Source organism: Onychomys torridus, chromosome 14 (genome assembly GCF_903995425.1).
Source record: "Onychomys torridus chromosome 14, mOncTor1.1, whole genome shotgun sequence".
Lineage (NCBI taxonomy): Eukaryota > Metazoa > Chordata > Mammalia > Rodentia > Cricetidae > Onychomys > Onychomys torridus.
Genome location: NC_050456.1, coordinates 18290832 through 18307737, shown reverse-complemented (window position 1 = coordinate 18307737; position 16906 = coordinate 18290832). Strand labels below are relative to the sequence as shown.

Sequence of the window (16906 nt, the reverse complement as noted above, 5' to 3'; positions counted from 1 at the left end):
CAAATACCTCTGTGTTGTAAAAATGGAGAAGGAAGATGGGGTATTTTACTCTGAATAACTAGAATTTTAAATTGTTGTAATTAAAAATTTAAATATCAATATCCGTCTGTGAGTCATTACAACAGGTGATCACTTCAGCAAGCTCTACATTGCAACTCAGCACATCTTTATTAGAATTCGTTCATTGTGGGTAAACAGCCACAAAAATAAATGCTGACTTAGAAAGTATAAATACAAATATTTAACAAAAATGTTTGCAGCATTCATAGCGCAAATTGTACCTGAACTGAAGGGATATATATATACACATATATACATACATATACATATGTATCTATGTGTACATATACACACATATATAATGTGTTCATTATTCACTTCTAACTATATACATATATTATAATTTGCCAAGTTCCATGAACAAGATACCTGGAACAATATATATAAAGGGCATTCTATCAACTGAATTTAAAGTAAGCACAGAATAAACAGCTATACACATAAAATTGAATGTCTTTTTGCTGTATATCTACAAAAACAAAGATATCAGCTGAAAAGCCTATATTTCATTTAAAGCTAGCATTAATTAAGTAGCCTGCTCCTGGTAAAATTGGTTCACAAAGCCGGGGGAAAAAAGGATACTATTCTCAGTTTTGGTCTCAGTTGAAATTAAAGGAGCAGTTTAAACTCCAACTCGGCTGAAAAAGCTTTCAAATTACCTATAAGTTGAATGGTATCTGGCAAATTAGCTCTACTTAATAAAAGAGACAAAAATATCAAGATCTATATGAATTTAGCCTATTTTTTATTTCTGTGTGTTCATAGTAAACATTTTTGTAAGTGACAAACACGGGCATACGACCACAGCATCACAATCAAGAAATTTTAAGACAACATTAACAATCACTCAAATTGATGCGGCGTTTGCGCAACACAGGTTACATATTTGCAAGGTTTACCTATAAGTACAATAGGCATTAACATTTCACTACATTTAGAAAAAAATAAAAGTGACCTGTTAGTGACCACATACATCGAAATATACACAACACAAACTGAAGGCAATCCTTAATTTTGTCCCCTTCCGATTCAATTGAATGGGCAGTGTTGCCAACTAAACAACTTTGCTTTTTCGTTTGTTTGTTTGTTTGTTTTTAATACTTAGTATACCAAGTGCATTTGCTAAAATCCAATCTTTGGTCTAAAAGTAAACAAAAGGTAAAAACAGTTCTTTAAAGAAAAGGACAAAACAATAAATGGCCAATATAATTTCTTGGGCACCTTTACTACAAATTCTTAAATACAAATTACAAGTTTAACATTTTTTTAAAAAATTCTCTCCATAATTTAGGTTGATCTCAAGGCCTACGTCCACCAGATAGCTCCATGATAACTTATAATACTGCACACATGGAAATCTGGCAGCCTTTTGAGATAGGCTTGTCAGGTTTGAATGAAATGGCGAAGCAGTCACTATTTAGATACACATTCTACTATAATTTGACGTCCAAACCTTATATTCTACAATGTATTCTCCCACATTGCACCTCGCTGACACTCCACACCTTGTTAGAATAGTAAACAACCCTAAAGACTGAACAAACGTACAGAAATGGGGGGGGGCTTAATAAAAAATACCTGGACTTATTTTTTTAATTATCATTTACAATGCAAATGTGTGTAAAACGTTCACTTACAGTCTGGTCCCCGGGATGTTAATGTATTAAAGGGTTGGAAGAAGACCCCTGATTTTGATGTGTGAAATAATCAGACAGTCCCCCGGACAGTCCTGTCGTAAAACTTGGCAAAGAGGGTCTTAAGGACTCACAGGGCAGGGTCGAGGGGGCCTGCGGCGACGTCGAGGAGGATGCGGCCCGGGCGCTCATGGACGTGCTGGTCTGCGAAGTCATTGACGGGTGCGGGACGTGGGGGAAAAAGTAACTCGTCTGGCCCGCGAGCAGGTTGACGGAGCAGGGGTTGAGGGAGTAGGTCCCGGAGCAGGGCACCGACAGGCCGCAGGGCACCGAGGCGGCGAGCGCAGCGGCCGTGAGGTGGTGTGTGGCGTACGGGATCTCCCCGTTGACCAGCCGGTCCACGCTCAGCCCGTTGGCGGTGGAGAAGGAGTGGTTGTTGCCCAGCGAGTTCTGAGTCAACACGGAGCTGTAGGGCATGGGGTGGCTGGGGTAGGCCGACGTGGTGCCGTTGTAACTCAAAGTGCTGCTGGCGCGGGGGTGGTGCAGGGACAAGAAGGGCGACATGGGCCAGTAGAGGGAGCCGGCGCGGTCCATGAAGGTGAGGCCGGTGGAGGTGAGGCGAGCCCCGCGCTTGAAGGCCAGCTTGGCCCGAGACGTGGTGGAGCGGCGCCGCAGCTTGCCGGTCGTGCCGCCGATGAACACGTCGTCGCTGGACGGGTCCAGCATCCAGTAGTTGCCCTTGCCCGGGTCGTCGTAGTGGCGGGGCACCTTCACGAAGCACTTGTTGAGGGACAGGTTGTGGCGGATGGAGTTCTGCCAGCCCTGCTTGTTCTCGCGGTAGTAGGGGAAGTTCTTCATGATGAACTCGTAGATGCCGTTGAGCGTCAGGCGCTTCTCCGGGCTCTGCCTGATGGCCATCATGATGAGCGCGTTGTAGCTGAACGGCGGCTTCTCGTACTTGCCGTTCTTCTTGTCGCCCTCCTTGCCCCCCTCCCCGTCCTTGCCGCCCTCGCCCGCCCCCTTCTTCTCCTCCCCCCCGGCACCCGCGCCTTTCTCCTTCTCGTCCGGCCCGACGGGCGCCAGCTCGGCCGGCCCACCGCCCGGCTCGCCTTTGGCTCCCAGCGCGTCGGCCTTGGCCCCGTCCAGGGCGGCGGGTGGCGGGAGCAGAAGCGGTTGTGGGCCCTTGTCGTCGTCGGCGGCCGGGGCTCCTCGTGCCTGCGGGGGCTGCGGGGCCGGGGGTGGCTGCTGCTGCTGCTGCTGGGGCGGCGGTGGCGGCTGGGGCGCGGGCGGCGGCGGGTGGTGGTGGTGATGGTGGTGGTGGTGGTGCTGGGGGTGGTGGCTGTTGTGGTGGCCGTGGCTCGCGTGGTGGTTGTCGTTCTGGACGGCCTCGGGGACCAGGCTGTTGATGCTGAACGAGGACTTGGGAATCATTTTCACCTCTTTCCTATCTCCCATGTCCAGCATCACCCAGGCGTCGGGGGGCGGCGGCGGCGGCGGAGGCGCGGTAGCCGGGTAGCGGCGCGGCGGGCGGCCGGTAGGTTCGAAGCGGGGCGCGGGGGGAGCGGGTGGCGGCGGCGGCGGCGGCGGCGGCGGCACCGAGCGCTCCGGCAGCAGCGCAGTTGGACCGCAGGCTCCGGCGCTGGCAAGGCATGTAGCAAAAGCTGCAACCACCCCTCAAGAATTAGAGAGAGCGAGAGTAGAGAGAGACGAGAGAGAGAGAGGGAGAGAGAGAGGGAGAGAGAGCTAGAGAGAGAGAAGCAAGAGGCAGAAGCAACCCGCCGCCCGGGGTGCAGCGCCCCGCTCCGTTCCGCGCCCGGCCTCCCCCTCCCCCGCTGCCTCCTCCTCCTCCTCGCGCCGCAGCAGTCACAGCAGCAGCAGCGGCAGCCCGAAGGGGGGGAGAGCCGGGCGGCGGGCGGGCGCGTCCCGGAGCGGCCGCGGCGAGGCTGGGAGACAGCGATCGAGGCGGCTATAGCCACAATTAATTTTCCGAGCTACAGGCGCACACTAGGGCTGTAAAAAAATTTTTGGTTTAACCTTTCCTACCGCTGCACCAATCAGAGCCGGCGGCGTGCGGGAGCGTCTGGCTGGCCGTCGACCAATCGGCGTCCCAGGGCCCGCCCACCCCCGCCCCGCCCCGGCCCCGCCCCCCGTGCCTGCCCCCCTCCGGGTGGCGGGGCCCGGACCCCGGAGCCGCGCGGGGATCGGCGGGAGCTCGCCCACCCGGCCAGGATTAGCGCGGGGCGTGCGCCCCGGGCCCCGGCCGCTCGCCCGCGGCCTCCTCCCTGTATGGGATTATTTTCCTTTGCGCGTCAATATTTATCCTTATTGATTAAAGTTTGTATCCAATTTTGTCTCTAAGAGCGGGGGCGCGGCGGAGGGGCGAGCTGTGAGGGTGCGGGAGAGGGCGTGAACCTCAGAGACGCCGCAGCCGGGGCGGGGGTGGGGGGAGCGCCCTCGGAGCGGCCGGGCCAGCGGCCGGGGAGAGCCGGCTTTCGGGGGAGCCTGGCCTGGGAAATGGGGCGGGGGCGGCCGCGGCCAGGCCGGTACTTACTGGTTTCTGAGGCCCTGGGCGAGCTCGGCCGCGAAGCGGGGCCGAGGGCGGCGTGCGGGGGCGGCCTTCCGGGCGGAGAGCTGCCCAGCGCGAACACAGTACCAAACAGTCCCGAAATAAAGCAGGTAACACGTGCGCGCTCCGTATGTCTCTCTTCACTCCAAGATTCGCGCTCGCGCGCGGGTGACCGGGCGGCGTTTTCGCCTCGGCACCCCACCTCCTCTTCAGCTTCTAGGCAGTACTGGAAGCTGGTAGCCGCGATCGATCACCCTGGAAATATTTTCATTTTGCTTAACATTCAAGAAAATATAACAGTGGGCGTCTACTTCCTTCCTTCCTTCTTTCTTTTTTTTTAATCCTATGTTTGCTCCTTTACCCCCATTTCACAAATGGTTTATTTCTTTAAAACCTCAATCTTGAATCATCAGTATGTCGAAATCAGCCCTTGCCCTTCCTGGATGCGTCTGGAATGCTCTTGGGAACCCGGGGAACGTGGAGTTGACCGTCCGGGCTTCTGGGGATTAGGGATGGTTTGGAGAGGAGGTTGAAATGAGTGGATAGCTTGGGATTCAAGGGCTTGAAAAGGACCGCGCGGCCAGGGCCAGGGCTAAGGCCCAGCATTTCCCAGGGATTGGAATTTAGTGCGGAGCACAGACACCGGGAGCGGCTCAGCCCTCACAGGCTCGAAGCACGCCACGCTGTAAGGAGGTATTAGCCCAAGAAAAGAGGGAGGTGGAGACGCATAGGTCACGAGTACCTTTCCCCTCCTCTTTAAGGTAAAATACTCCAGCCATGCAAGCATTCTTCACTTTGATGAGCTCTTAGCTAAATGATCTGGCAGACTTGATTTTTTTTTTTTAATGGAGGGAGAAAAAGCAGAGCCTATGTGTGACGTTAAAATCTAGCATAAAAATGTAATAGATGAATACTCAGAATAATAGGGAGCTATTCCACTGTTTCCATGCCCAACTTTGAAACGGGGCGCGGGGAGAGGGCAAGAAAGGAGAGAGAAACTTTGGAGAGAATAATATACACAATTATAAACAGGAATGTTGTAAGGGATCTTTGAACATTTGTCTCCGAATATCCTTCCACTGGTTGGTTTCTACATATCCGCTTACTTTAAAACAAGCTGTGCATGAAGAAAAATCCCAGGGTTCTAGCAGTCAACTTTGCACCCACATCCTCAGCGGCGCCAAAGGTTGATTTCTAAGCTTGGGGTTTCTCACAGAAGCCTGGCGAGGCAGTGGGCTTTGCCAACCCAGCTAGAGATCTGTGAGCCTGAGTCGTCCGGTTCACTTCCCCTGCCACCCTGTCTCCTACTCAGGCCCATTCTTCACAGTGGTTCCTCAACTGGCTGGCTTTCCTTCCTCCTCCCCTCTTCCTTCTCCGCTTTTCACTAACCCACCCCTCCTCCCTCCCTCCTTTCCTCTCCCCTCCACTCCTCCACCTACTCCTCCCCATCCCCCCAGCCCCCCTTCTCACCACCGCTTATAATGGCTCTCGGGGCTCCCTCTGAGGTGGACGGCCCGGTACGTTTTCGTAGTCGGTCTAGCGTGAAATGATTCGGTGTAACCGGATTCTTGGGAAAGGACAGGTTACGTAAACATTTACTGATGTGGAGTAACTATACTATTTGTACTCTGATATGCAGGAAGGAAAGTGTTGATTAACACAGAAGAAAAAAAAAGCGAAATTAGCTGATTGCATGCTCATAAGTGCAAGCTGTCATTGAACTGCTTTTAAAATAGACACAGCTGGGTGTTTGTGTTGAAAAATTTCTTGTGTTTTTGCTAATACTGAAATAAGCATGATTTTGTATACCAAACATTTTCAGATCATTAAAATTTGTAATCTGTGCTGGTTTTAAACACAAAGAAAAGAAACAGAATCATTTCGATGTAAAATTTGCTGATATTATATTAACTCAATCAGGTCTGTACAAATTGTGCATTGTGTCTCCTAAAATCTGTTTGATCAATTTAATACACAAAGTGCCAAACGTGGGTATTGTTTGTTAACATTGGACATTTTATTCCAATCTGAGCTCAGCAGTGAACTGGAGGAGTGTTCCTTGAATACAACACCAGCTCTGACTGATGAATTTTTAATGTTTTGAGGTGCTTCTTAGGTTAAAGCTAAGTGTGCATTGTTTTGTTACCCTGTCGAAGAAATTAGCAGTCGAAGTAAGGTTTTCTTCTGTTTACTTTCAAAAAGCAAAAACTGGGTTTTGTGAAGTAAGAGCTGCAATAATCTGATTTTATATGTCAGTGCTTATAGTGGCCTGGAAAATGTTTTTGCATGCAAATTAAGGATGTGCTGTGTTATTTTAAGGTTGCATGAATGCAAATCTCTCAAAATAGGGTGTTTTACAGTAAAAATATAGAATACAGTTTGATATAATATTAAAACTAGTTTCCTGATGCAAAGGTCATTTGTAATTTCCAAAAAAGTAAGTTTGAATCCCTTTAAATAATTTTAATTGCTCTTTATGATGAGATGGGACTATATATCAGAATGCACACAGATATATTTATATCAGCCTTCTTCAACAAAACATGCACTGTTTACTCAGCGGCTTATATTTGTATCAGCAATGGTTTCTTTTTAGATCTGCTGTTAGCTGTAACAGAGGGGGAAGGGGCTTCTGGACAAAGTATGGTGAGGCTGAAAGTCTCTGGATGGGGCTTTGTATATCCTACCAACCAATTTGGGTGCAAATTGGATTTGAAGTCCTGCCCACGTCCACCATGGGCCTCTTCTCTCAGCACATAAAGGCCTCCTCAGCCTCTGTGATTACCTTCAGAAGACAGGGCAGGCAGCCAGTGGTATCAGACCGGAAACAAAGTCCTCCATCAGGACAAGTTTCCCTCCTAATCAATTTAACCTCACACTTATGAATCTGCAAATGTGTAGTGTTCCTGAAGTAGTGGATATAACAGCATATCAGAGCAAATGCGACTTGTTGGTTTACATAGTGGTGAACTTGTAGGCCTCAGCTTTCATTCACCACCCACCTACCCCCAAAAGAGGACAAGAATTGTATGGTGAGCAATTCCAATGGAAGAGTGTCTTGGGAAATGAATTAGATTATTTCTTCTAGATTTTTAATTAACTTCCAAGACTCCACAGTGTACTTCATCTGAGCAGGGAGCAGCTCATTTTCCTTTCTGAGAGTGGATGTTACATTGTCTTCCTTGGGGACAATTCTTTGCTTTGGGCCTTCCTTGCCTTCTAGCAACCAGGGTGGGCCATATTATCTATCTCCACCTTTCCCTCGGGAGCAGGGACAAACTCTAGCTAAAGTTCTCTTCTTACAAATGCACAGGACCGTCTGTGACCCCTTGACATGTGGGAGTCAGCAGATACCATGCTGAGACATCCAGGTATTTTCCAGAGAGTCTGTAACAAATGAAGTCCGCCCTCCCTACAGCCAACTTGTCTGTAATCGCTTCCTAACAGCAGGTAATGGTGCTAACATTGAGTGATTAGAAGTTACTCTTTAGCGTGTTGTAGCCCTGTTCTGTGGGTTTTGGTTACAGGTTATACGATTAGGTTTGCGAGAACAGTAGTGAACTAAACTTCTCAGTAAGAGGTCTTCACACCAGGGAAGTGTTACTTTTCCTCAGCAGCCCTGCCTCGTTGCTTGTTAGGGAGCTGCAGGTTGTCAGAGGCTGCTCTCTGCAGGCTCATGCGCACACCCTTAATGTCCTCGAGGGCGCGCATATGTGCGGGGAGTGGGTACACACACACACACACACACACACACACACACACACACACAGCTCTAAAACTAAATTAAGAAGCCGATGATTAAGACAAGCGTCTTCTAGGCCTGTCATTTCAGCATCTTTCCATCATAACATTGTGGCACGGGCAATTTTGCTTGAGAACCTTGAGAAAAAAAAAATCTATGGGAGAGCCTCATATTTGAGAGTGGAAATGTTTAACTTCTATAAGCTAGGGAACCGCTTCATAAACCAGAAAGTTAAAAGGAGGAGGAAGAAGGGGAGGGAAGTAGACTTCATGGAAACCCATGGAGTTCTCTGGGCACATCTCATTGACATAGCCATGTGTCCCATGTGTGGTGAAGCTAGATCCACCAACACCCCAAAACTCCTGGTACCAACAACCCCAGAGAGACTCTCAGCATGTCATCATCCTAGAGCCAAGGCCCCCGTGAGTTCCTCTGAACAACTTCTCTGTAGAATACCCTGAGCACCTCTGGTGAATAGGTAAGACCTGCTGCCCCTTCGTGTGTTTTCTGTTCTTTGCCAGCAGCTTGGGACTTTTGGGAGTGGGTAGTTTAAGAAGTTGGAGCCCCTGGTAAGTAAGAAGGGAGGCTTTGCTCCACTTGCAGATCAGATCCAATTCAGAGAAATTCTCTCACACAGCCCTGAAAAGTGAGTGTCTGTATTTTCTCCTAGTTGACCAAGGAACCAGTGCCGTCTACTGTGCCAAGAGGACAGGGAAGACTGAAGAGAGATGAAAGAGAGGGCAAAGTAGTATGGTCCCAGAACTGGAAGTGGAAGACAAGGCTGTGTTTCCTAGTTCTTCCCCACCCCATCCCAGTCTTTCTGAAAAGGAAGCAAATAGACTTACAAGATCCAGCATGTATGACTATGCTGTCTTTCCTGGTTTGTCCATCAATGCATCTTGAAAGGAAAAGAAAGAAAATGATTTCATAAACACACACACACACACACACACACACACACACACACACACAAACAAACAAAAGCTTGCAGGCTGGAAAGAGTGCAGAGCTCCTATGACCCAGAGGCCTTAACTATCCCGTCACTGGTCTTAGTTTTTCGGAGCATCAGTGTGATTTTTCAGTGGGAGCCTGAATCACCTTCCTGAGAACACAAACATCAAATCCCCTGTGTTTGAAGCACCCTTCCAGAAGGTCCCCCAAACTGCAGCTGTGAAAGAAAACTTGGGTGTGTGTGTGTGTGACGAAGTTGCAACTATTAGGTGGTCAGCTCAGAAACGGCCAGCCCTCAACAGTAAACGCACACAGAATGTGTAGGGCACCCAAGGGCTGTGCGAGAGATGCATATATAATACAGAGAATAGCTAATGCCCATTGTAAGTCTGGAGAGAAATAAGGAGAGGGAAAACTGCATGCTTAAGGGTCCCAAAGCCTCCCTTAGTCCAGGAGAGAATGTACTAATAAAATGCCTGCTTTCTTACCAAAAATTAATAGCAAGCCCCCAGAACAAGACAAACAAAAATGCAATCAAACGAACACAAAAACTTCCAGGACAAACCAATGCGCACAGTTCATACCCACCTGCCTCTTCTCTCTCTAGTGCTGGTTCTTCTAGGTCCCACGCCCCACCCTACCCAACCCAAAGCGGAACAAAACCTGTGGCACCAGTGTGTGCCAAAGGTCCCGTCTGCCCACCCTCTTGGGGTGACAATGGCCGTGGGGCCGCGGTTCCTGGCGACTGAGCTTCGCCGACGGACTCGCTAGTCAGCACGCCTCTGCTCTCCTCTCCTCCCTCCGCTCTCACCCTGAGCTCCTTTGTCGTCCACGCCTGCCAAGTGCAATCCAGCGGGAGAGAGGCCTTGCTTTTAGGTTTCATCTCCAGATCCCCCCTCCCCTTCTGAAAAGGCAACTTTCAGCTTAGATGTCTGGTTTTTGCACATCAGACTGGAAGTACGCACCAACAGATCAATATTTTTGGGCTTTATAGGTCATCCGCCGTGGTGAACGCGGGGGGGGGGGTGCGGGGAGGAAACCAGTTAAAGGTTGTGAGCTTGTATTGATAGAGTGCACAACTCTGAGCTGAAATACCAGTGCTTGGTGCTGAAGTTAATTCGAATATTCAATAACAACTAAGGAGTATTGAACCCAGTGGGGGAGCGCAGTTATACACCACTTCTCTCCGGATCTTCCGGAGAAGCCACATGCAGGAAGGATTCATCCGACAGAGCAAGCTAGGTGCAGCAGGGCACAGAAGCAAGCTGCTACCGGTCACCAAATGAAAACTAAAACAGCCCAATTCCTTTTCAGAACTGACAGCGGAGGTGGAGGGGCATTTTTATACTAAACAATCCCGGGTGGATCTATTTCGCCAAGTTCGGTGTCTCCCTCCTGGGTTTGTCCTAAGACTTGTAGGGGGAAAGAAAGCCATGTCTGGGATGAAAGCTCAGTCGGGCAAGTTTGGCTCTGAGCTTGTGACAAACCGTCACAGCAAAGAGGCTCTCTGGCTGTCTCTTTCTGTCTTTCTTTCTCCCTCCTCTCTCTCTCCCTCCTTCCCTTTCTCCCTCCTCCTCCCTCCCTCTCTCCTTCCTTCCTTCTTTCCATTTCTTCTTTTCTCCTAGAACGCGAACTTGTTAGACAAGAAAGAAGAGAGACACCTAGGAAAAGGAAACTCAGAGGAAGCCCAGCCCTTGCCAGAGCAGGCGGTGTGGCTGGCCAAAGGCGGCCGCGTGGTCTCCGAGCAAGCGAGCCTGGGTAGAAAGGTTCACCCCAGTGCTTTCTCGGCCTAAGGCTTTCCGGCCGCCTGCAGGGCCAGGCGCTCTGCTCGCTCGGATTTCAGCCCAAGCAACCCACCCTCTGGCCTTAGAATAAACACCCCCAAAGAAGAGAGAAAGGCCCCCAATTAAGCTAAGTATACGCTACTAACTTTCTCACATCACAAAACTGGGCCTGAAGGTTTTCATAGAGGGAGTTCTAGGTCCCGATCACAAAATAACTCGTGAGTGAGAGAATCTGGGTATTGAGGAGGTCTGGAATTGTGCATGAAACATTATTTCCTAATTAATTAAAGTAATTCGCTTTCTCTCTTTATATTCATGTACATGCTATTGATTACACGCCCCTATTTGCTTGAAAAAGTGCTCAGAGTATCTTTAGAGCACACTGCTCTTTCTTTGTCCCCTCGAACATTTACAGCTGATCTTGCGGCTGGTTGAGATCAATTAGCACTGGATTTTGCCCCGGGATTGCTCCCCAGGGCGGACAAATGGAGCCAACTGGTCTCCAGAGACTTTATTCGCCCGTGTGTATCCGCCAGGGCTTCGTAGTCAGTTCAAAATCCCAAGCCTTGGTTTCGCTTGATTTTGTTGTTGTTGTTATTGATAAATATTGGGTCATACACAAGCCACTTGTCAGAGCCTTTGGCTCCATCTCACAGCGGCAGCTCCTAGCGGGGCGTTTAAAGATTTCCTGGGAAGAGAACTGCACATTCTCTGCTCCTACAGTTTCGGAGATGGCCCTTTGAGATTATAGTCCTGCCCGTGTGCTGTCAGGTTTGTTCCTTAATTTGCTCCAAAATATGGACACTGAGTAGAAGGGTGTGTTTCATCCATTTAAAAAAAAAAAAGTGATGATTTAAAGCAGGGTGTAAATTGATGCTACTCCTTTAAGTATGTCTGAAGCCCAAAGAAAAGCCCAAATACATCATGGTTGTAATTGTGGGGAGGTGGAGGATGAGTTGGTAGGTAGGGCACTTGAGGGTTGTGTAATTACAGTGGTGTATACAGTTTATCTTTCAGCTGTGCTGTGTATATCCCATCCCCTTGATACATACTGCATATGAACAGAATCCATGGTCGGCTTGCCTCGGCATGTTTGAAGCCCCAGACATCCAACAGTATCATTACCGGAAAGAGATAAAGCCCCAAAGACTCCATCAGGCAAGGAGGTGACTGCCTTGGGGGGAATAGGGAGTTTCCTCGGCATTGAACTTGTCAGGAAAGCACAGCCACTGCCCGGACTCCCTTGATAGAGTTCAAGTCTTCCCGATGCTGAAGTAGGTGTGTGTGTGTGTGTGTGTGTGTAACCAACTGATTTCTGACATTTCAAAGAGATTCTTTTTATTTCTCGGCATTACCGAAATGTACGTTACGGGGGGGAAAAACAGTAAAAACAAGCATAGAACTGCAATTTTCAAGAAAATAGGATCTCCAAATATAAAAATAAAAAAGTAGCAGATAAGATGTATAATTCAATCAAATTACACAAAATTGCTTGAAAATCCAGAACAGTAGCGATCCATTATGCCTCTGTTTTATTAGTGACAAGTACAATCACGCTAAAATAAAGAACACTGGTGAATATATAATTGGCTGTAATCATGTTAGTGTTTGAATAAAAATGACGGGAACATTTAACACTTTGACAACAAAATGTTCAGAAATAACTTATTTATTCAAACAGTTTTTTATTTTCCACCAAGCGAAGGAGAAACACAGTTTGCTTAGGAAAATCAATGACTTTTCCCTGCAATAAATAAATACCCCAAAGGGGAAAAACAGCCCCACACCTCTATATTATTACTACTATTATTTTTAACCACCAAGAAGCTTAATCCTATTTGAAGTCAACACTTCGCCTAGTGGTTGTTTGGTACTAAAGTCCGCCATCTAGAGGAACAGCTGTGTAGCGCAATGCCAACCCTTTTACCCCCGCGGTGACCCGGAGAATTAAAGTTAATATTCCTTTGCAAATTGCTGTCCAAACTAACTCCCCCACTCCACCCCCTCATATCCCCTTACGCCCTGCAACATCGTCACAATATTTTCTTAGTAATTGTTATGCGCAGTTGACAAAAGCACAGACTTCCTCGGTTAGTGTAAGAACTCCCGGGAAAGTGTCAGGGAGTGCGCTTGGGGAAGCGGGTCAGGGCTCGGAAGATTCTGGAGAGATGATCCACTTTCACCCGGGGTTCATCTAGAGCCGCCGATTTCAGGTCCTTTAAAGGGACAGCTTACGAGGGAATCACCACATGCCCGCTTTCTCCGGTTTTGCATAGAGAAAGCAGCCAGAACCCTGGTCCTGCTTCACCTCACCGGCTCCGCCCGCACACAAAGATCTGAGCTCCTGCCTTTACGTGATTACCCCAGTAAGTCCTTCATCGACCCAGCTAGGCTGTTGGAAATACCTATAATGCAGACTTTGGTTGTGCGGCTGAAGTCAGACCCACCCAAGAGAAAAATCTAGATTTCTGCACAGTGGTGGAGTTTCAAGAAACGTCTGGAGTGCGCGGGAGAATTTGGGGCTGGGCTTGGTGGGACTCTGAACCTTTAGCCTTTTAGTCTGGTTAGATCTCCCAGATCTTCAAGGGGGCGGAGAAGTCACTCTTCCTTCCCATCTTCTTTAATTTAAGCTTTAGGCAGGGATGCGCTAAATCCGGGCGAAGGAGGCTAGATGGAGAATTCCCTTGTGTGCGGTGCATTTTCAGTTAGCGGCCGCCTCTGCCGCCTCTGCCGCCTCTGCCGTCCCGGTGGTGATCCAGACCAGCCTTTCATTCAGTTGTCTCTGCTTCACCCCAAAGTTTGATTTCATCTGCCCCAAGTTATCTCGAATACTGTTCACGCTATAGTTCACGAGCAGGGCGACTGAATTCATTTTCAGAAATAACTGTAACAAACACTTGAATTTCAGCTGGGTTTCATCTCTCCTATGTGCCTGGCTCCTTCTCACTGTTTCTTCCTCTCTTTTAGATTCCTCACCATTCATTCACTCTCTCGTTTTCTCTCTTTTTCCTAGTCTATATCTACCGAAAATTTCCCAAGAGGAAAATGAAGGAACAGAGTGAAGGTGGTGCAGGGACTTTTTTTTTTTTTTTTTTTTTTTTTTTTTTTTTTTGTTAACTCGGGGTCTCAGATGCTCCACTCTGGAGTTTCGATACCTCTAAGACATTATTCTTCCTTTTCTTCTGGCCCAATAGAACCTGAGTCATGAACCAAGAAACCATGTTCATGGTGTATGTTTAAGTTATGTTTAAGGTAGTTAAATATGCATTTTAAAAATCACAGAGTCTAAATTGATGCTCCATAGGAACCCTGTGGCCTGAGGCCTGAGTGTACTAAACTCATGCCGCCCGCCCAACAGCCCTAAAAACTCAAGTCCTCAGAAATGTGTGTGTGTGTGTGTGTGTGTGTGTGTGTGTGTGTGTGTGTGTGTGATGCAAAACCAGCTCTTCCATTCTACACTCCCAGGTCTATCATGCCTCTCCTGCATTATATTAATGGCGTGCTAGCCTTCCTCTACGTGTGTTGGCTGCTAATGCGAGCCACTTAATGCTCATCTGTGGAGATTTTCCCAAGGCTAGTTGCAATGTTGGCTCTTTTTTTTTTCTTCTTGTTTTCTTTTCAGGGCACGTTCATCTCTCCCTCCCTCTTCTTCTTTTCTTGAGATGGGGTCTGAAAAGGGGGTCCAACAACTTTCAGGGAGTGTGTGAAGCTCCCTCCGGTTTCTGTGGCTTGTCAGTTACCCTGGGATGGACTGGGCAGCTTCTTCGGTGCTCTCTGGAAAGCCGGAGTGTCGAAGGTATAGCTCCCAATTGCATCTAACAGTAAACCTGATGTCACCCTTTCTTCAGTCCTGCTTTTCCTCTCTCCTTACCTAAGTCTGTCACCAAAGGTCAGGATGGTCCCCACTGAAACTCTACAGTATTCTCCACTCTAATACTCTGAAGAAAATGTCCCTAGAAATTGCCACGGAGATGCTCTGCACCTGTGCACGGACGGCCTCCTGTGTAGGGTACGCTTCTCTAGTTTAAAGAACTTCTCAGGGATACTTTTTGGGGGCTTGCAGGTACCCCCTCCATGAAGAGATGCACCCCGGAGATAGAAATCACCCTGTTAAACCTTACTCTCTCATATAATGCCGGCCAAAGTCATGAGTCCGCATGATTCATGTATCTAGTTTCCAAGGAGAAGATCATCAGCAAAAAGCCAAGTAAAATTAGATGTGTAATAAATGTTATATAGTGGGTTTGGTGATGGGTTTATGATTCACAGATGAAATGTTCTTGCCACTTAGAAGTTGGTGACGCGCAGACGCAGGAACTGTTTCCCAATTCTGGCTTTACCGTTCTTTCCCCAAGAATCCTTAGGAAGTTATATCACCTTTGTAGGGTTTCTTCTTCATCTGAAAAAATTGTAGTTGTTAATATATGAAGTGCCAGGTATATTCTGTTTGTACAAACTCCGGAGAAATGACACCCCAAATCATTTCCAAACCACATTTTTTTTTTTAAAGTTGGAAATGAAATCCCATTCAAATAACAGCAGTGCCATCTAGTGGCCATGAGGCTAAATAACAGCAAGGAAGTGAGAGAGTTTACTATTTTAAGGGCACAGTGGGTTTTTTCACTTTAATTGTCTGTCTTGCAAAGAGAACTCTATAATATCAAATTTTATACTATGACATAAACACAGATAAATGAAACTATGTTTTACCATGTTAAGTTTTCATCCAAGTCAGTTTGTGCTTTACTAAATTTATTTTTTGAATTATCATCAAGAATTGATAAGTTACAAACATATAATTAAAATCAAAACAAGTAGACATGTCTGGTATTTCTTTCTGGCAGTCATTTATTATTATGTAAGATAATTTAGTCCGTATCAGGAAAACATTAAATATTGGACCATATTTTAAATAACTACCTCTGTGCTTTCTCTATACCACCATTGATCAAATGTTTTGAAATTCAAAGTAACAGAATTCTTATGCCTGGACGGACTCCATTTTTTTTTTGTTTTTTGTAGAAAAGATTATAAATGGACTTGGTGGGCACAGGTGCAGTCTCAGTGATGGCAAGTTAGAGAATCCAAGGATTTTCAGAATAACAACTTTAGCATTTGCTTGGCATTTAACACTTTCGACTGAAGTAGTAGAAAAATTCATCTCATTCCCATGACTTTGTAAGCTGGCCATATGTGTGGGTGTGGTTTGTGCATGCACTCACTGAAGTGTGTTTCATATCAGCCAGGTAGCTGATGACTTCTGGAGTATAAGGACCCATGCTTTATGGTTATTAGTTTTGTATCACATTTTACTTTTGCCAACTTCCCACAATTATCCTGTAGAATGTGGCTGTCCACTGGCTTAAGAACAAGTGGATAGTCTTAAACGTAAAAGCTAGAGTACTCGCTAGCATAACGGAGAATGTGAGCTAGCCATGTTGCTTTTCCTGACCCTTGTTTCTTTTTACACAAAGTGAAAAGGATGAGCCTATTTACTACACCATATAATTCAGAAGATCCATGAGCTTATGAGCCATAAATTCAAGAATTTACCAACTTTTTTGTGTCTTCCAAGCTGAATGGCCTAAGATAAGAGGTTCAGTCTCTTGGTCTGGTTTACCTGCTATTTCCTGGGGGAAACATGCCTTGTTAATCTTATATAGCACCAGCACCTTTAAATCCCAAGTCCTAAATCTGAAACACTCTCAAGTCTAAAAGTTTTAAATGCCAATGTTCCATTTTATGTTTTGGACTTTAGAGCATTGGGGATTTCTGATTTCTCAGATTAGGGATCTTCAACCAGCAATGTTGACGATCTTTTCAAGATGCTTTTCTGATGCCAGCAATGTTGCTTGTAAGCCCTCTTTCCCTGAGATGGGGACATGGAGATTCAGTATTAATTCTGAATTCATCCAACAAGCATTTTTTGCCAAGAATAAGAATTGATAAGCCTCACTTTTCTTCCTGTTTCTACCATACCCTCCGTTTCTTTCATTTTTTAAATAGCAAAAACAATTTTTCTACTTCCCCAATCAATATTTACAAAGTCATTGGCATGCACTCGACTCCATCTTGCTGTCCATCATAAAACTCATGTGAGGATGCTGATGTGACTGAACACACAGCTGAGGCAGCTGTATCTGAGTTCTTCTACCATATTGTCAACATG

General features: G+C 46.9%; 1 protein-coding gene across 1 annotated transcript; it reads right to left on the bottom strand.

Annotated features, from left to right (window-relative positions):
* Window positions 1-776: 776 nt before the first annotated feature.
* Window positions 777-3220, bottom strand: Foxg1 (forkhead box G1). The gene has a single exon (XM_036206446.1). The coding sequence runs from the start codon at window positions 3156-3158 to the stop codon at window positions 1716-1718; it is 1443 nt and encodes a 480-aa protein (XP_036062339.1). The 5' UTR covers window positions 3159-3220; the 3' UTR covers window positions 777-1715.
* Window positions 3221-16906: the final 13686 nt, after the last annotated feature.

What these genes read in the sequence shown, in the direction of transcription:
- Foxg1 (XM_036206446.1), bottom strand. Translation starts at nt 3,158, where the DNA reads ATGCTGGACATGGGAGATAGGAAAGAGGTGAAAATGATTCCCAAGTCC.